Source organism: Plectrocnemia conspersa, unplaced genomic scaffold, assembly GCF_051122295.1.
Source record: "Plectrocnemia conspersa isolate PC_06_02 unplaced genomic scaffold, ASM5112229v1 ptg000012l, whole genome shotgun sequence".
NCBI lineage: Eukaryota > Metazoa > Arthropoda > Insecta > Trichoptera > Polycentropodidae > Plectrocnemia > Plectrocnemia conspersa.
This window is the reverse complement of record NW_028277176.1, coordinates 15,683,559-15,704,939: the sequence shown is the minus strand read 5'-3', so window position 1 is coordinate 15,704,939 and position 21,381 is coordinate 15,683,559. Positions and strand designations below refer to the sequence as shown.

The window sequence follows — 21,381 nt, the reverse complement described above, 5'->3', positions numbered from 1 at the left end:
GCTTAGGAACAGAGTCGACAATCCGTCAATGCAGTGTAATCAAATCTCTACGTCAGAACCACAATTCTCGCCAACTGTACCATCCAGCTCTTTGTTACTAAGATATGACAAGCTATTTCAGATATTGTTTTAATTTTTTTTTAAATTGAATACTATGAATTGTATATAAGCCCTTATTGGGTTAAACTGTAAACTGTAAACTTAAGGGCAAAAAATATTTTAAATAAATAAATTACATTTTACTCGTACAAATAGAAACACTTTTATAACCAAGATATTATTTATTTTAACATTTCTATGATAGCACATTGAATATGTATTGTATGTTAATACAATTCAACATAAATACTTTTAAATAACACAAATATTTTATTAAAATGGTAAACAAACGAATATTATTAAACAACACAAAAGAAATACAATATTAGACAACACAAAGAAAGGTAATTACAAATTAAAGAAATGCCTCAACACAGTTAAATGATTATCATATATATATGTATAAACATTTTCAATATATAGTTTGTATGTAAGTAAACATACAAAATTATGTAATTCTTAATAATGTGTTAAAAATTTTTAATTTAATAATTTCATTTGTACTCCTTAGCCTCAATAAGTAAAATCCCATATAAAAAAATCTACAATGATTTTTTTTATAAAATAATATCTACATAAAGTTCAATATACATAATCATAATGAAAAGAACTATGTAAACAATCCGAGCCAGAGATATATCCTTCACATATTGTACGTTTGCACATATCACAGACGACTTGTCATAAACTACGATACAACACGAAATAAAACATTTCCATTCCACTTTAAACAAGTCGCATAAAACAAGCTTACAATGCAATTATACAATCATTTAAGCTCAATATATCATGTATATATAAAGGTACACATATCAAGATCTAAATAACACCGCACTTTTATATAAATAATATATCTTATAAATCGATAATGAATATTAGACACAAAGTATAAAAAAATATTTTAAATAAATATTTAATTTTCGAATAAAAATAATGTTAAGCACAAGCGAAAATATACAAATAGTTTATTTATGTTCAGTCTTACCTTTTGAATCATACAGAGTTTTACAGTCAACCAAAAATACTTTTCAACCCAGTCTATCAAATCCAATATTGCATTCATCGAATGACATTACTTAAATAAAGCATTCTTTGAATGTTTATAATATGAGACCTTTCAATCGCGAGGCGAGAGAAATATTATCCATATATATGTTTATGTATAAATATTTATATTTTTAAATAATGATATGTGCATTTTACACACAACTCTTCAACATAAAATGATAAGAAATTTGACACAGAGCAATCCTCATCTGCAGGATCGTGCTAAAGTGGAATCATATATTTAAATCAACTAAAACATCGCTTTTGTGTAATAAATGTCGAAAGGAACTTCAAATAATATACTTAGAAAAACTATATACACAACATCGACAAATACATCAAAAGTTATTTATTGCACAATTTAAAATAATCATCAAGCACTTATGTAAGTTACAATTAAAGTGAATTACAAAAATATCAACAATTTAACTCTAATCGAAGCAACATAGTTAAACCCATGATGGCACAATCATTTTTAAAACATAAACCTAATCTAAATACTGGCACTGATAATATTACTAATTCATACCTGTGAAGTCTACTACTGTCATTGTGATATCAGTATTTATATTCATATCGACTCACTGCAGACACAAATTATAATAATTAAACATTTTTACAACATGCATTTTTTAAAGTATAAAAACTTAAATTACATTTAACCTTTACATGTATGAGATTGCGAATTACGGACAAAGTCTCCAAAAATCATTGTTTTGTGGCACATATAAAACACCTTATATTAACTTCATAATATGATACAGTTTAAAAAAACACTATTTGTCAGTTTTAATACTATCAATAAACATTCCATAGAAGCTTTCATTGTTCGCCAGTAATAATTTGAAACCTGTTGTTTTGCAAAAATAAACTGGGCATCAATATGGTATGCCGATCAACAACTCTAAGAATATGAAGGCAGTGTATTTGATACACATAAAATATATACATATACGTATTCATTACGCATCTGAATATATCTTACGTATGTATGTATTTTAATAAATATATTTAGATTAGTTTCCATATCTTATGAAAACGTTGAATATAAAGCGATATGGTTTACAAAATAACACTGCTTTTAAATTTTTGCTCAACAGACCTCATCAACTTTCTTGGAGCATAAAGCTTTCAATCCCGTTTCTGCAAACTGACATCGAGCATCGATTCCGTATAGTTGTTTCACACCAATGTTTAATCTTGCAACTCATCCGTATGCCTTCTTCTGCTTACTGACTAAAGCGTTAAGTAGCCTCAACCTGGCTTTGGTTTCTTTGTATTTCGCGTACGATGGCAACAATGTCTGCCTTTCGTCTTTCAACATTTTTCTACTATTTTGTACTTCAAACTCTGATTCGGACAATTTTATATTTCTCCGCAGAGCAGTTTTTAAGTTTTTCGTTTCGATCAAAAGTATGTTCAAATCTTTGAGAGGTAAGCAATGAAGATTCTCGTTTGATATCTTCTCGGAGTCTTCTGCGATGGCGTTAGTGTCGTCGCTGGCTGTGGACTTAGCCGACGAAGAAGTAGGTTCTTCACTGTCCTTCTTTTCGGACACGTCAGCAGTAGAAGGGGCACTGTCACTTTGGCTCGGCTTGTCATTGGCTTCCGGAGACTCCAAAGGGCTATCATTTGTAAACAACATAGTTTCGTGTTCCATAATAGTAGCCAGTTCGCCTACACTTGAATTAGCTCTTATCTAAAAATAAAATATTTTCAATAAAACTACACAATCTTTCGAGACCGCATACCGTATTGATACTTACAGCTTCGTAACGAGCGACGAGTCGCTTCACCGCTCTATATCTGTCATACAGCGGCCGAGCAGCATCTCGGTCCTCTTTTGCACTGGGACGTCCGCGAGCTCCCTCTAACCATAAAAGAGCTCGTTGAACGGCAGTCTTTTCTTCAGCCAACTGCTCATAGGTGCAATCGTCCAGTTTATCAGGTCTGCTGTGCGTTACACGCTTTGAGTCTAATCTCTGTTAAAAAAGTTTTTTATTAAAATAACCAGAATACAAATTAAAATATGTTAAGTATAAACACAAAAAAAATCTACAATAGTATCTATATTTCCCCACTACAATTATTGTGCAACAATATTATGTATGTTTAATAAATTAGATTAGTTGCAAAAATCACAAAATAGGGCAATGAGAGTAGTTTTAAATAAAAATAGATTTTCTAGTTGTATAAGTACGATTGATAGATTGGAATGGTTGGATGTTCAAGAAATATTGAAGATGAAGGTTTTAGTATGTATATACGTATAAGTTAAAAAAGAATAAGTTGTCAGAGTATTTTACTATTTAATAAGAAATAAAGATGTACATAGAATTAATACTAGAAGGATAGTTAAGTATAAGAAAATGAGTACCGCCAGGGGAATAATGTATGGAGGTGTGAATTTGTATAATAATTTTCCTAGGATAATCCGCATAAATAAAAATGTAGTGGGTTTCCTCAATGGAATACAGAAACACCTTTGTGTATTAAGAAATAAATTATAATATTAAAGTCTTTTTTATAATCTGTTTACGTTTTGATTAAATTTGTTTAGTGTATTATATATAGAACTATCTATATTAGCTAAATAAATTAATAAAATTATTAATAATACCTTCTCAATTTCAGTCATGATTTCCGTCATCGGTTTGTTCTTCAAAGATTCTCCAGATACGGTTTGAGTTGGTACCGGTCTCGAAAGTGATTCTCCAGGACCCGCCTTTATAGATTTCTTCTCAATCTTTAAGCGTCTTACATCTGCATACAGCTTTCTCAAGACTTCGTCGCCCATTTTATCAGCTTGAGATGCTCTGAAGCCATGAGCTGCCTCAAACTCGGCTTCGCATTTAGCGATTTTCTTTTTTAAAAATTGTAGTTTTTTGGCGATCTTGTTCAATCTCTCGTCGGGCTCTACAGATACATAAGCACCGGCTATTTCCACAGTTTTATCGTCACATTTGTCCGGCAGAGTCCTCCTTTGATCGCGAATGTTAGAAATGTCTTTGTTGTCGTAGCCGGTGACGTATTCGTCTCTCACCGGTTCTGCGTCTAAAGCGCGAGACGTTTCCGGATCCCACGGGAATCCCATTAGCTTTGTAGGAACGCTGGGAACGGGTTCGTTCTGTCCGAGTTGCTCATGGAGCATGGTCAGATCAATCATCGGTGTCTTCTTGGTCGGCGAAACGGATCGCACAAGAGGACTCTGAGCTCCATCTTCATCGGGATTCGGACATTCGGAAGAGCGTTGAATCGACGAATTCTCTTTTAGCACATTGGAAGACGTCGACGATTCGCTCTTTTTGGAACTGCTCCGAATTGATCTCTCAGAATCGTTTTCTTTGGTAGAATCTCGATCGTCAGGTTTTTGTTTAGATTGACGGCGTGGTCCCCGTCGTGTTCTGGGAGCTAGGGTGCGAGAGCGCCTTTCGCTGCAGCGAGCTCGCTCGTGATCCCTCTCGTCTGAGGCGAAATTCTCGCGAAAGCCACGGAAGCCTCCGCCGATTGCATTAGGATCTCGGTTTGGCGATATCCTTTTAGGGAACAAGATATACTCGTGAATGCGTGATCGCGACGGAGAGCTGTCGTTTTTGCTGTACTTTTGCCTGAAGCATAAGAATTCTTTGGAGGAGCGTTCGCTGTCGACGCTTTGCTCGAATGCGTGCGAATGTTTATCAGCACTGTCACTCTTGTAAAAAGATTCATATTGATCGTCGATGACCGGTGGTTCATCGTCAGGCGAAGCAGATATGTGATCGAGAAGCTTAGTTTCGGCACCGTCCGCCTCTTGACGATTTTCGACGGTGCGCTCCTCGCTGTTGGAGCGTATGACTTTCCGCTCTTGGACGGACGAGGAGCCCGAGTCTAGACGCTCTTTGCGCTTTCGCGTGACCGTCTCGGCCAGCTCGGGGAGGAATTTCTCATCGGCTAGGTTGTAGACGAGGTCCGAGGGCGCCAATAGCGACGGGAAAGCCTCGCGGTTGGCAATCATGACGGCAGGCGGCTGAAGCCGCAGGCACTCTTGGCCACCTTCCATGCACTCACAGGAGCGCGCTAGACTGACAACGCTCTCCTTCACTCCTCGGACGTAGCTCGCGCCGGCCAGTAGACCTCTGCTCCCTCTTCCCGAATCCGACGAGCACTCCTCGTCCGCCGCGCCACACTGAAAACAAAACGAACACACCGTCACTCGATTCGGTCGATCCGAAAGCGGAAACGATAGATGGGCATGAAACGCGAACTAAATGACGTTCCACCGAACGGCGGACGATAAACAACATCACATCTCTGTTACCTCTATCAAAGCTCGGTATCTTGATCGCCTCACAATCTTGCTTATATATTAACCCTTCGTGGCTTAACGGCGGCAGTCCGCAAGCTTCTCTCTTAGCATATCTACCGGATAACATAAAACAAAATAAAATAAAAAAACTGTTTTAAATCAAAACCGACCACTTCCAAACGTTACATTTATGCAAGGTAATTAATAGCATGATATTTATGTCCGATAGTAACATAGTAAAAAATAATCTATCTAACTATTTTTCATTATAAATGTAAAACTCAAATCTCATACGGTAAGTGTCATGAAATATGCATAACTGATTATGTCTGAATTTTCTATGCCAACTATTTTCAATTCATAACGTCATGTCAATTATAAGTACGGAACTTTTTAATATCTATTCAAATATCCAAAAACAGGACCATATATATATTTGTTTCTATGATAATAAGAAATGTATAAAACACATATTACTTATTCATGTTTCATCTTTTTTGGTTACACAGGAATATGAAATTATTATTTACAATATTCTAAGTCATTGGACAATGCTGGGTACAGTAAAATAAAAAGTACAAGCTAGATATAGTATGTACTGTCATCAATTAGATATGAAAATCCCTATTACAACCATTGTAATTTATATACGCTTTTTTAATTTAAATTATTAAAACTGCATTGGCATTCTTAAGACTCGCAGGACGCAATAATGTACCATGTCCAAGACTTTATTTACTTGGAGAGATAAATATCAAAAATCATAAGTAAATGTCGCGACAAAATTGAACAAATCGACAAGGACTCGACTTAATGCGTATTAATGTTGTCATGCGAATCGCCCGTTACATCAGCGAAATTGACATGTCGTATAGTCGCTATCGACGCAAATATTTACCTGCGACGCTCGCGCTAAATTATAATAAATCATGGCTAAATTATCATTTGAACAGATGCAAATTTCGCGTTCGGACGACGGCAACAGGTGATCAAATATTATTGTTGAACTTTTACAAACATTCACGGACACTACTGTAAAGCCCCATACGCACCTGCAGCGTCACGGTATGAGAACGATACTATATCACAAACGGGGCTTAAACACACATTTTTTCTTATTTGAGAAATAAAAACTATTTTTTGGACTTTTATGAGACAGAGGTGACACTACGACGTAAAATTAGATACATTCCAGACGCCTAAATCCCGCGCTCGCCAAAATCTAAATCCATTCGTTTGTCAAAACAATTTTATTTTTACGGGCGTGGTCTGTTTTGGTTTATAAATACTCCAATGTTTATACGCGCACGCTACAAAAAATACACATTCGGTCGAATCGAAGAACGCATATTTTATTATCGAAATAACATTGCAATTTTATTGCTATATGATAACGTGCGACTAATATGATAACGTTGAGATAATGCATTGTGCAAAATGTAAACAATGGCTGAACAAACGGGTCTTGTGAATAAAACAAAAAGAATAAATAATAAGCTATGAATAGATAACGAAAGACCTGTATTATAAATATAGACACAAAAGCAAAAAATATGTTTTGCATTTATTGATAACGTTTAGCTTCAGACAATTTTTAGCTTCCTTGAGCTATTGCTAAGTTACAGCGTAATTAAAAAGACTCATAATATAATATAAAACAATTCAAAATAGCAAGTTAGTTAGTATCAATATTAAACATTATATGTACATATTATATTAGCATCAAATTAAGATATATCCAAAATTAAAATCAATTTTTTTAAATACTAGTATGTGTCATGATTTTATTTTAAATATAATAATTTAAAACTGTTATTATCAAAGTTTGTAAAACATTTTGTAAGCGGAAGACGAGAATTTTCGTTTCGCGACGCTCATCGGTTAAAATCGGGAGACGAGGAAGAAGCTTTTTTGTACTGCGATGTTATGGTTTAATTTATCTATGCTTATTTGTCGTAAATATTTAATATTTAAAACAGGAGTCTACTGAACTATTTCGACACAGTCAACCGATTTTGTTAACTAAACCTATTCGAATAACACACATCTGATTATAACATGACATTTATTATAAGAAGGTTCTGTATTCATCCCTAAATGTGATGCTTCCTAATCCAACAAAGCTAACTGAAACAGTATTTTTTAAATTATAAAGTAATTATTTAAAAAAATATATTATTTAAATTAATGCAATTGACATTCCGGTCACCTAATATGCTCGATTTGGTTCAATCATCACGACATTCATCCAGTAAGATTGTGAAAATCTAAAAAACCATTATGGAATCATAATTGTAAAATAATTACTGATTTCCATCTCCCAGGCACGATAGAAATTAAAAAAACACAAAGGTTCATATATGATTCGTCATTACACTATACCACTGTTACTAGCTGATACTTTTTGACATATCACCTGTGATTGTCGCAATGACTTGTAAAAGCTTACAAAATTTATTTATTTTTGATTTTTTTTAAAACAATTTTTCGGTTCATATCCATTGAAAAGTGTGAAAGTGCTTGTAAAAATTACTTAAACAAAGGATACAGTCGGTGTCATATACAAATTCCGCATTCTATAGAAATTACATAATTGCCAATTATTTTTTGATAATAAGGCGCAAATATCTATTTATTGAAAAATAACAAATAATCTATTTCCGCCCTGAATCGTCGTATTAGCCAATTTCCCCAAATTTTAAGAGGTATATAAGCACTGAAGTACTGAAGTCACTTCCAAGAGTACACTTTATACATAATTTGACACAGAACTACTACCACTTGAATGACGACTTAAAAGCCCGAAAAAGCAGCCTAATAAATCTAGCAAATCTGACACCGGAATCCCAAGAGTTCAACCCGACCTTCAATGAGGACTGAAGACTACGTCACTTAGTAAAAACACGTATTTATATACTCATAATTGCACAAAGTGTGTTTATATAATTAGAAACTTTGCATATATACAAATAAACGCGTGCACCGGAAAGTACATATTTATATGTGTTAATTGGTTTTAAATGTGATTAATTTTATTTGATTTTAGAACATAAATCTTTATATAATAATTAAAATGTAATATATTAACATACTGTCTGATTTTATAAAGTTCAACAATATTATTATCACGTGTCATAATCGATTAGACAGATTTTGAGCAGTTAGCATAAATATTTAGAGTAATATAAACACATTTTAAATTAAATTATGTAATTTTACATTATATTTTTATTATGTAATAAATATATGAAACTTTATTAATTAATACTAACATCGACACTTCCGGTATTAGAGGGCCATTTTTTTATTAGTATTTTTTGGTTTAGGGTCATTAGATTTATTTTTAATTGAATTTCTTCATCGTAAAAGTACTCTTACAATAGATTCTTACATTTATTTAAAAAAAAAACTAACCAATCTAAACCAAAAATATTATTTAAAAAAATGGCATCCGATACAAGAAAGTGGTTTAATATTAGTTTAATAGAATTTTTTTATCAACATATTTTAATCAAATACCATTGTTACTAAAGCAGCAATGACGCCACAGCAAAAATGAAATAAAGCTTATTTTAAGCTATTGATGCATCACAATTAAACTATAAACAAATTCAAAATAGCAGTACCAAAAATAATCTCATATCAATTCTTTGCCGTTGATGAATCATATGAATCAAAATAATTTTGGCAAATTATTTACAGATGCAAAAACCGTATCAAATGCACCACAATACTATTATAATTTTAAAGTACTGATTCACACGTATGAATAAGCATTTTGGCAACGAATACGATCGATATTTATTAAAATTAATACATATCCAAGTATTCACAATCACTAGAATTATTCGAAACTTACAGAATTACTTATTGGCCAGGTACGAAGCACGAAGAAGAACGCGTTATGTAAAAAAGTAACCGTGCTCGGCACCGCACAAGACGAAAGCTCTCGCGTTTGTCAAATTAATATACATATAAAATTATCGTTGTGGAATGAATTTTATTACTAACAACTATCGCTCGTTAATTCCAAACAAAAACGCAAGTTTTGTACTGCTAGGAACACTTGGCAAAAGTACAAAAATTTCCACACTTGAAACTACGACAAAATTGTGTCAAATTAATAAAATGTTTGTGATATTACAAAAAATGCAAAATTTACGTTTTCAGCTGTATAAATAATAATAGATTATTACATACATTATTCATTATGGTTGTAAAAACAGCACATTGCGGTTAGTTTTTTTTACGAATAAGTTTATCAGACAAAAGACAATTATGCTGTAATTAACTTAGTAATAACTAATTGATGCATTTGTATAATTTAAATGGTTGTATAATAGTATTCTTCAGTCATGTTTGAATCATCACCATGCAATATAAAATTTGTCTTGATTCATGAATTAAGCCTTATATATCTATAAACTACACGTGCGTCCGCTGAATCAAACTATCGATCTGTCAATGTCGCCAAAAATTGCCCCATAAATTTGACAACAGCTGTCCCAAACGCGAATTTATCTTCCAATTATACGGAAAGCACTATTGGGTAATTGGTGTGCGAAAACACGCTACCGAATAATTTCAACCCCGCGGCAAACGAGCGTTAAACTTACATATTATTTTTCGGTAATAGGTATATTATAATATTCATAATGCGTTGAGTGTTTTGCACGAGAAATATTTAGATGCACGCAAACGGACATTTAACTGAAAAATATTCAAATATTGGGAAAAAAATATTGACAATATCACATGACGTAGACCTCTTATTTTAATATTTTTTTGTCAATAAATATCCACAAATATAGATAAAAATATTAATATCTTACTCAACAAGATATCAGTATTTTAAATCATAATAATATTAGTTAAACCACAAAGAGCAGTATAGTTTAACTTTGATTCAGAAAACACATATCTCTAAGGGCTAATAATGAATTAAATAATAAATGAACTTCTAAATATTATCCTCATGTGAGTCGTTCAAAACGTTTATAATCAGTAAAATAGTCAGTGACTAATACCTAAAAGAACCTACATAGTTTCGAATCCCATATGAGCCTTAGTGTTTTTCAATTTCTATCTTATCTGGGAGATCAAAATTAATAAATATCATAAAGTTATAATTTCGATTGAACATCACAGATTAGGATTTATTAGATGTTCCTAATCGTTATGAGTACATAAAATAAAATCGAAATATGGCATTTATAATAAAAAATATGTTTATAATTAATAAAAAATGTGTCACTTATTTCAGTCTGATGTCTCACTACCAACTTACTAGTTGTTGATTGTGTTTACGCCGTTGTAATGCATTGGGCTAACTAAGGCCTGTCGTGTTACAATAGATTTAAAATAAATAAATAAATTAAATTAAAATATAACATTTAATTAAATTAAGAAGTACATTTTGTTTTACTTTAAAGCTAAACTATGCAGTTGATTATTACAGACTTTTACTAATTTTTGCTCCAAAATTTCAAAAAATGACACAAAAACATCACACGAATAAGGACCATTTGAATGAGAGGAAATATTCAACGAATGTAAATTAGTACCTAGCAGTAAATTTAGGTATTCGAAATAAATTTTCAGATCGAATAACTAAGGAAGAAGCAAAGAAATAACGAAAAATCAACAACAGCACCAGCTGAATTGTATAAATGTAATGTTTTTATGGATTGTATTATCAGTAATTTCACAGCTGGATTTAATGCAAAAAAAGAAATAAATCATACATTTAGTTTCATGTGGTTATTCCTAAATGAAAATCTAGAAAAAACAGTTTCGAATCTATCCCGAAAATATTTTTTAAAATATGTCATTTCAGTAAAAACATATTTCACCAGTAGATATATATTTTTACTAGTGATCTGGCAGGTGCTATATGTAGTAATATATGTATATTTACATACTTATCATTATTTATTTACATCCGATGTATAAATGTTACCGTGAATATGTATATTTTGTTCAAGTTATATTTTCACTAGTAAAGTCCAAATATATTTTCACCACTAGATATATATTTCTAATAGCGAAAATATAATTTAACTGATAGGCGCTAATATGCGGCTCTAAAATGTCTATGAAACGTCCATTTGTTGTTCAACCCCATTATTATAGTTTTAGAACTTTCATTAGGTCAACTTCAAAATACAAAATAAGCCAACTAATCTCTCAGGGGTAAATAAGCGGGAAAATAAGTAAAGACAGACATCGCATCTCACATGTTGCTCCATAGTTTGTCTGCATTTCGATATTGCACTATGTCTTAAAAATATGTTAACTATCCTTACCGATATTACTATGAACTTCTAATATAAGAAGGCTGATCAAATATATTCAACCCGAATTTTAGTCAATAGGAGATCGGAAGAACAATTATCACTTCTCAGAAGTCAAAAATTCACGTCAAAAGCAATAAAATCGTGTTGGCGCCGTTGCACGGCATACATAACGTACATACATACATAAGAAAACGACATTTATTTTGAGATTATCCAATAAATATTCAAAATTTAAGATTATTAAGAGTAAAATACAATATATGTTGTTGTATGGATAAAATAATATATTCATTAAAACAATTTTCGATTACAGTTGATACTATTCACTGCTTGCGTAGTAAATCAATTAATACACTTTTAAGACAGTTGATTGAAAAGGGTGAAAAACAATATATGTTTCTGTGGGATGAAACAGAGCGATCGTTAAAATAATATATTTAAAAATACGCAACTTGTTACTACTGATTATATTTATTTTTTCGTAGTTATTAAATTAACGCATTTTTTAAGATCGTTTATTAAGAAGAAACACCATCTATGTTTTTGTGGGGGTGAAACAGTACGATCGGTAAAATAATATATTTAAAAATACATTTATTTTCGATGCAGATATTATTACTAATGTGCTGCTGATTATGTTTTTTTATAGTTAATAAATTAACGAAATTTTTAAGGTTACTTATTAAAAAGCGCAAAATATTTACAATATGTGTTTTTGTAAAGTGAAATAATACAACCGTTAAAATTATTATAAATTATTTTTTATATTTGTGACTTTTATTTTTATTGTGAGGGTGTATAGATAGGAATCATGCAATTAAGTTTGTGCTGAAAAATATTTTTAACGGTGTTTTTAAAAGTACCAAACCGCGCAGCAATAAAATAAATATAATATTTTTTTGTTGAAATATGTATATATTTTTATGGTGTCTGAATTACAAATATAAAGAGGAGAAAAAAATTAAGAAAAACATATAATTTAAATTCTGTTAAAATAACAACTATGTACTTAAATGATGAAATAGCATGTGCTCAAATTTCTGATGTAATAATTTATATTACCGTAAGTATATGAAAAATTAAAATTCCAAAATCAGTCAATTTCTGATGATAAATGTTTATCAACAAATAATCTGTAAGTTTTGCTTTTTATAATATATAATATTAGCAAGCACTTTTATCTGTTCTTTTTTATCTGTTTATTTTCGGTATCAAAACCTTGAAGAAAATATATTTTTCTGCTAAATTAAAAGTATGATTTAATTAAAATATATTTTGATTAAAATCTTCTATGATATATTTCTAGTGCCTTTCCTGGAATGCATACCGTAATTTGCACAGTTTGTCGAAATTTTAATCAACACCGAAAAGAACAGTTTTATTATAACGACAATTAATCTGTAATTTTTGCTTTTTATATTATATTATATAACATTAGCAAGCACCTGTATATGTTAATAAAATAAAAATAGCAAGTACTTTTATCTGTTATTTTTTTATCTGGAAATTTTCGGTATCAAAACCTTGAAAAAAAAATTTTTTTACGTAAATAAAATTTTGATTTAATATATAAATATTTTGATTAAAATCTTCTATGATATATTTTTAGTGCCTTTTCTGGAATGCGTACCGTAATTTACCACAGTTTGCGTAAACATTCTCTCTCGAAAATTTAATCAACACCGAAAAAATCAGTTTTATTATGACGCGCCTTATTCGACACAAATTTTGTACACAATGTCACATCAGGGTCGCCGGAATCCAAAGATTAAAAGTTTCAATTAAAAAAAAATAAACACCATAAAATCAAAACCACACTTAATTTACACGACTGCTTAACTATATATTTTGTATTAATTAGCAAAATAAATAAATAACACACTTGAATATGTACCGCCTTGAATCCGCGCGTTCAAGTTCAAAGACGAGCATTCGACTGATCGGATCGCGTCTGCGATTCCCATTATATACTACATTTACTACGTGCCTAGCTACGATATTATTTTTCGCAAGCTCTCGATCGCCGTGTAACATCACAATGTGACACACGAGCAAATAGCATAACGATAATTAGCGTAACTTAGTCGTTCGCTAAGGTGAAAATCGTAAACAGTGACCGACGAAAATTTTCCATTGTCTCCTATAATCGAGTGTTACCAATCGAATATCATTAGAGAGCGTATATCCTATATGCCAATATGCCATAAAATAAAGGTTCAACACGCATATTTGTGATATCGTTATAATTTTATTTATATTCACTGAAACAATTTCGGTACGATCAAAATTTCGAGATGTTTCCCACATATAAATCTGTATAAATCAATCTTAGACATGTGTCACCTACTTTCGAGTACAATGGAAAACAACATCAATCCTTTTTATGATTATTTGATTGATATTACAAAATCATGAAATAGTAAAATATTTTTATATCAATTATAATTATGTAAAAGTCTTTATTTGATGTTAAACTATGTTACTCTAAGATTGAAACTCATCTTATTATAATAAAATAAATCAGTGGCGTCTTTGAAACAAATAAACAACAAAACCCAAAAAAACAATGGCTAATATTTAATTAGTTATTTTTATATAACATAATTTTAAATACATTTTCTTAGGCCACGTCTATATTTTAAGTAACTGATCTTATATATTTATACATATGTATTAAAAAATTATTAAATACGTCACATTACAAATAAAAGAACAGATGAAGTAATTAATACTTTTAAAATATTTTAGAACATTCCCTAAAAATTAAAAATAAATATAAATTAGCAACTCTCGTGAATCATTCATATATCATTTTCGATCATTTCGACACGTCTCTCTGAGATATGTTCCAGAGTGTTGTACGGCAATAGAAGTCATCGAACCTTCTGGAATATATGCTTCGAGAAAGTTTACGCGTGGGGCTTCGATAATAATAACAGCGAAAATGTAGTCATTAATATGCTGAACTAATAATTCATAGCCATGAGTTCGTTTCCCCGCAGCGGAATCGAGTTTTTATTTCAGAATCTCAGACTTCAGTTTCAGTTTAATTGTGTATTTTATATGCTACAGTGAATGAGTATTTTTCACTGAAATCATATCCGAATACATTTTCACTGGTAGATAAATATTTATATTAATGAAAATATAATTTAACTGAGCTCTAGTGAAATTATATACTGCTAGAACTCAATTGAACAGTTGCGAAACGTCTATTAACTGTTCAAATCCGAACCTAAACTAAGCGAATTAACTGAAACTTGACCTAATGAAAGTTCAAAAACTTTTTAAACTTTCATCACGTCAAGTTGAGTTTGGTTAATTCTTTGAGGTTATGTGTGTTTTGAGCAACATATAATTTCACTTCAGATAAAAGTAGTATAAATATATACATATCTACCGATGAAAATGTTAATTAAAATACTAGTGAAAGTATATTTTCACTAGAAATACACTTTTACTGTAAAAATAGGCGGGCCGATAACTTATTATTTTGCGTCATTGATGAATCCTGTGGTTGTAAATATTTCAAGGATTATTCTCACATTCTAGATTCAACGTATATCATCAAAGGTTTCGAGAAGAGTTTAAGGTATTGCTAGTTAAACTCTCGGAAGATCCAGCTTCACTTTAAAAAAATTATATTGCTACGAATCGAATGAAGATCGATATTGTCAGTGCCCTGTCAGTGGTATGAAGTCCTCTGTTTAAAACGTTATGTTAATTTAAATGCGAAAGAGCAATAAGTCATTATTATTCATCTTACCGGCTAAATACAACTATGCAGCATTTTAATGATTGTCCAGACTACGAGCAACTGTATGTTTATGTATATGGTACAGTTAAAGTGTTAAATTTCGATTATTTATACAATGACTAGATAAAGTATGCACTAACTATGAGTTTTAGTTAAAGCTTACAACGCTACATTTAGTGTATACTTGCACTAGATGTATGCTTTAACTAGTTAGTGTGTGAGCTCTCCAACGTGAGCTAGTTACATCGTCAACGAACAATATTTGACAGACGAGCGTTTTTGACAACCAACCTAATCGCGATAAAATAAAAAACGAACCAACGAGCGTTGGTCAGAACAGTGAACACCCCATGAATTGCTCTAAATGGTTTAAAATACCTATTAAAAATATATTATTTAATTTTGAATACTTTAACAAACACCGAAAAGTTTAATCATATGTTGTGTGTACTGTAACTGAAGTGATTTGACAGTGCATTCATTGCCTAGTTTAAGTGTGCATTTACGAAATTTACACATTGCCTGTTACATATATAACAAATTAGTATAGTTTTTAGGTTTCTAGGACTTTAATTTTTCAATAAAAATGTAATTTTATCGTATGTATGTTACTCTTGTTCGAAGATGAGAACGATAGAACTCCATTATTAATTGAAATGTTACTCTTATGCTGTAACGTTAGTTGAATCTATCCATTTGTAATTATTTTAAATTTCTATTATATTTATTTTTGAATTTTTCAAGAAAACACCATAAAATACCAAAAATCTTCGTATGTATTATATTTATACAAATAAGTGACATCTATTAATTATAAATTAATATATATTATACACATATGTCATAAATTTCCCAACACTTATAGGTATTGTTTATGTCTGATTGACTTACCCTATTCATACTGATTTAGCCCGTTGTAATATATTGGACTTACGCCTGCCCGAATACAGAATAATATTTAAAAAATGTGGTTTGGTTATCTTCTGTCAAAAAGGAAAAATATTATGGGGTCCAGTCGTCCCCCTGTTCGGACAGCGTGTATTTTAACTAGCTTTTGTTGAGAGTTAAAATATATTTTCAGCCTATATTTTGTTAACGTTTAAGATGGAAAATAAACAAATTTGTATTAAGTTCAAATGGAACATTAAAGTAACAAAAAATGCTCATAGACTAAGCAATGATTTTATTGTGGTTATTGCTAAGAAAATTATTGTTCAATGATGGTTCTAAAAATGTCTTAAAGATAAAAAGTTTTGGAAAACAAAAAAATAGGTACCGCATGAACTGAATAAAAATTTAAATAATCGCCATTATGCATTTATTTTACGTCTTGTAAACAATCCATTTTCTAATTGTATTGTAACGTATAATGAAAAGTAGTACAACATAAAGCGGTCTACACAGTGGTTGAACAAAAATAAATATCCAAAGCATTTTATGAAATCTAAATTACACCAAAATAAAAGTAGTGTCTGAAATACATTCGGTATAATCGATTACAGCTAAAAATTATTACAAAAAACTAACAAAAACCGTGACATCTGGTCCTCGCACTGGTCAATCAAAAAGGTAGAATTCTCCTATACGACAATGCATCTCCTCCAAAATTGAAATAAATTGCGCTATAAAATATTGCTTCATTTACTATACTCCTCAGACTCTTAATTATCAATTATTTAAGCATTTCGACAACTTTTTAAAATGTATGGTTTTTAACAACCCAGTTGTCACGCGCCTGTAATGTTACAACAGATGAACTAAAATATAGCACCCAAAACCAGGGCTGTGGAGTCGGAGTCGGAGTCGGAGTCGTGAAGTCGTGGTGTTTTGGCCGGAGTTGGAGTCGGAGCGGAGTCGTGAAAAATGAGCGACTCCGACCATTTTTTCTATAAATTGCATTTTTTTAAATTATGAAATTTTCATTGCGTAATAATGAATGTGTATAGCATATGAATATTAAACGTGTAGAAAAACACCAAAAATACCTAATAAAATTAAACTTTTTTGTCGGAGTCGGAGTCGGAGTGGAGTCGTGTTGTTGGTAAATATCGGAATCGGAGTCGGAGTCGTGTTTTTTTTTAACGACTCCACAGCCCTGCCCAAAACACTGAATTGTGATAATGATTTTGATAATTATATAGTTATTTATATACTATTTTTTTTAAAGCAAAGATAAAAAAATAGCATAACAATAGTTATGTATATGTAAATTGTCATCTTTCAAACGTAGGTTATTAAGTCATTGATTATGATTCGTTTCAACTGTGTAAGCAAAATAAAATAGAAACACTAATGATAATGGTCATCTACATACACATTATTTTAATGAGTGTGACCATCACTGTGTACCAAGTTAAAACAATTACTGTCGTTGTGGTTAAAGATATTTCAACGGATTTTCATGCAAATTTACAGAATAAGATCTGCACAAATCGTTTGTTTTTTTCTCTAAATGTAACAAAGTGAATACGATTACACGCCGGCAAGAGATGTAACAACGTTATTCACAAAAACTACATAATTAAACTAAAGAACTTTAAATAAGCGCGAAAACATGTGCGTTCAATCAGTGGTGGATCGTTTCTTATTTGGTTTATATTATATAAATAATATTACTTAACAACTATTTAAAAAAACAATACAAGCATCTACTGTACAATCATTAATACACACAAAGGCTAATTTATATATTTTTGGATATTTAAATGAATTCTAAATGCATTGTTCTGATTAGTATGACTTTCGTCAAGACTTTCATTATATATAAAATTTTTAATTGAATAATTAATAGTAGAAATAACTCATAGATATAATCAATGGTAGTATTAATAAGTACTCATAGTAGTAACAAAATTATAAATGAATAACGCGGATCAAAATCGCTTTTAACGCTACATAACATACGTTTTGAAAATATTTACATTGAAGCCAAAAAAATGTTAAACAGTCCACAAAATAATTTACGAGTGGTCTCCTTCCGCGTTTTAACGTGGAAAAGTTGCGGAAATTTTGGCTAAGTCCCAGAGTTTGCGAAACAGGGAAACGCGACATCGATCGACTTTTCAGCAGGCCAAGTTCTATGTTAAACGCGCACGAATTATGTAAAATGTTCCGTTCCTTTATAAATATTTTTTATTCATATTTAAAACGAACGTTACCTCGAATTAACGCTAAAATGTTGCAGTAATCATGTTTACTTTTGTGTGAAGTAACAAGGACATCAATTAATATAGAACAATATGCATAAAGCTCATTTTTGAAGATTATACAAAAACAATGATAAATCAATGCAAAAAATGGTTATGATTTTTTTTTTAAATTAAATAAGACTATTCAAAAGTCAACTATTGTATAAATATGTACAGTTTGCTAAATCGTATTTTAATGTATTTTTCATTATTACAGATATTTGAATTTAACAATACACACATTTTCTTGAGTAAAAGAAAAGTTAGTTATTAATAAGTTTAATTAAAAATTACTTATAACTGTAGGTTTATTTTAAAAACCTGTTTTTATAGTAATTAACAGCGTAAGATTGTGTCATGACGCCACTGGTTGTTAAAACGATTGTTTTTAATTTTGGTTTTATTAATTTAAGACTTTAAATGAAAACCTAAATCTCAATATACTTTATTTTATGTTTTTTATTAAATTTAATTAAACGTAACATCTAGCTAAAAATAAAATAAATAATGTTCTTTTTGTAGCGATTTATAAACTTTTAATATTATGCCTTAAAAAGATTTTTTTATCAATCGAGCTGGTCGTTATTGTGCAATAATAGAAATTATTATTTGTTTGACTAAATAAAGCATAAGCTTAGTGCGATACAACAGCATAAATATGCGCTAACTAGGTAAGTTAATTAGACATAATGAATACTTATTATATACAACAAGAATTATCCACCATGGATATGGCATAAATTATAAATTATTATGTGTATTATAATTTATAATTGATAGATATCAGTTTGCAGGTGGGTCCGGATTTTTTAATAATAGCGCATTATGTATAAAAGGCCTCTGGGTTACAAATCTGCCCTTTCGGACCTTATGTCATAAAATTGAAAGCCTATCGAATTAGGGTTGCTCCATCTCCAAATCATCCTCTTTGATAAAATCTGGTTGAGTGACCTTCTGATAATTACAAAGAAAAATTCAAGCAAAGCTTATTTTATTTAGTCTCAAAGTTTCAAGAATTTTTGGGTAGTATGTGTGGCTATTGTGCAATAGTCGGTGTTCTGTTAAATCAAACCATTGTCATTTCATGATTTCTAGTTCCATTGTGGAAACCTTCAAGTAACCATACTCGAGATTAGGGCAATAAAATACATCACAATAATTTAATTGCAGTGAAAGTTTTAAAAAAACGATAAATTTTACCAAAAAAAATTAGGTTCGTTCAATTGTTTTTACAACTATGAGATATGTTTGTGGAAAATATCTTGTATGAGAATGTTTATGTTTTTTATAAATTTAATTTTACTGTCATGAACAAAATCTGACAAACCATCACAAAATACCTGGCCAAAACCTCTATATGCCATATATTTATGTATAATATTAAAAATAATAAAAATACACTTATTACTCTTATGTCATGGCTTGAATAAAAAAACTATCATTTGCATAAAAATAGCTGATCATAAACAAGTCATCTATAAGAAGACATTACATCCTTATTAATGTCGCAAGAGTCACTAAAAAATACAATAAATTCCAATAAAAATATTTATTGCAAAGATTCCAGCAGAAGTTATATATAAAGATATGCAGTATTAAAGTAGTGTAAATCTATTTTTTAATTGCAATTCAAAGTGAGTAAATGTGACATGTCTGACATTAATGTCTGAATCATATACATTTATTAATAGTAATAATAACTAATAACTTTATTTTATTATTAATTTACAGCTAAAAAATGTTGAGTTGATATTTTAATTACTCAATACTTTTATGTACCTTATTGAAAGGTAGTTTTTGCGCAATTTCAAATACACATGAGCACTAAGGCAAACTACAAATAATTTAAAAGTCAATAAAATCCACTGATTCATCTTATATTAATGGCGCAAATATCATTGAAACTCATATAAAAATAACCAAAAATCAATAGAAAGACATTACATTGTCACTCAAAAATACGGTAAATTTCAATAAAAAATTGTCAACAATTCAATTAAATATATATTTATTGCATAGATTTCAGCAGAATTCAATTAAATATATCATATGCAGTAATAAATAAAGCATCGAGAGCTACTAACATCTATTTGAATCAATACTAATTGAAGAACAGTACCCAGACCTTAGTATGTAAGATTCGAGTATGTCTGGAGCCGGCGTAATGGAAAATTTTTGATGAAGTGAACCAACATCTCGAAGTGACCCTCATCTTTTTATCTATAATATGTACTTATAAAAATGGCATATTATGTATAGATAGTTTTTAAACCACCCACTCTGCTCGAGTATCTGTATGTTATTCAGTCAAGTACATATACCATTCAATTATATATTATTCTTTCTTTGGCACGTGCTTTATTATTATAGTGAATATATAGATATATAAAAGGTTCTCGTGTATTATAACGTCGCAATTTTTATTAAGCAAGCAACAAACGTCCAATCCCTCCTCAAAAAATAAAAAAAAAACTTAAATTATTAGTGAGAAAATAACCATTTAAGATATGCACCATAAATATATACAGCCTATTATTGTATCAAAAAATTTTGTGTTTCATAAAAAGTTATAAAATATTTCCATATACAATGTACTATATTTCATAAAATAATAATTAAAGAATATGTTTATTTCTTTTATTATAAAAAGGATCTCTTGTGAAATAATTCTACCTGAATATAATGCATGACGATTGAACGAAAAACCGA

General features: G+C 30.4%; 1 protein-coding gene across 3 annotated transcripts in view; it reads right to left on the bottom strand.

Moving 5' to 3' along the window:
• Nucleotides 1–261: 261 nt before the first annotated feature.
• The window catches only part of LOC148228374 (protein FAM13A-like), a 63,705-nt gene continuing 42,585 nt past the window's right edge, over nucleotides 262–21,381 (bottom strand). Inside the window, exons 1-5 of one of the 3 annotated variants that reach the window (XM_088200428.1) lie at nucleotides 13,610–13,665; nucleotides 5,444–5,544; nucleotides 3,767–5,311; nucleotides 2,913–3,128; nucleotides 262–2,845 (exon numbers count right to left, since the gene is read on the bottom strand). In XM_088200428.1, coding sequence (XP_088056554.1) covers nucleotides 2,354–2,845; nucleotides 2,913–3,128; nucleotides 3,767–5,185 — 2,127 coding nt within the window. In that variant the 5' untranslated portion in view covers nucleotides 5,186–5,311; nucleotides 5,444–5,544; nucleotides 13,610–13,665 and the 3' untranslated portion in view covers nucleotides 262–2,353. Of the gene's footprint in view, nucleotides 2,846–2,912; nucleotides 3,129–3,766; nucleotides 5,312–5,443; nucleotides 5,545–13,609; nucleotides 13,666–21,381 lie in introns of those variants that run through there. The other 2 variants (XM_088200427.1, XM_088200429.1) reach the window with 2 other exon arrangements.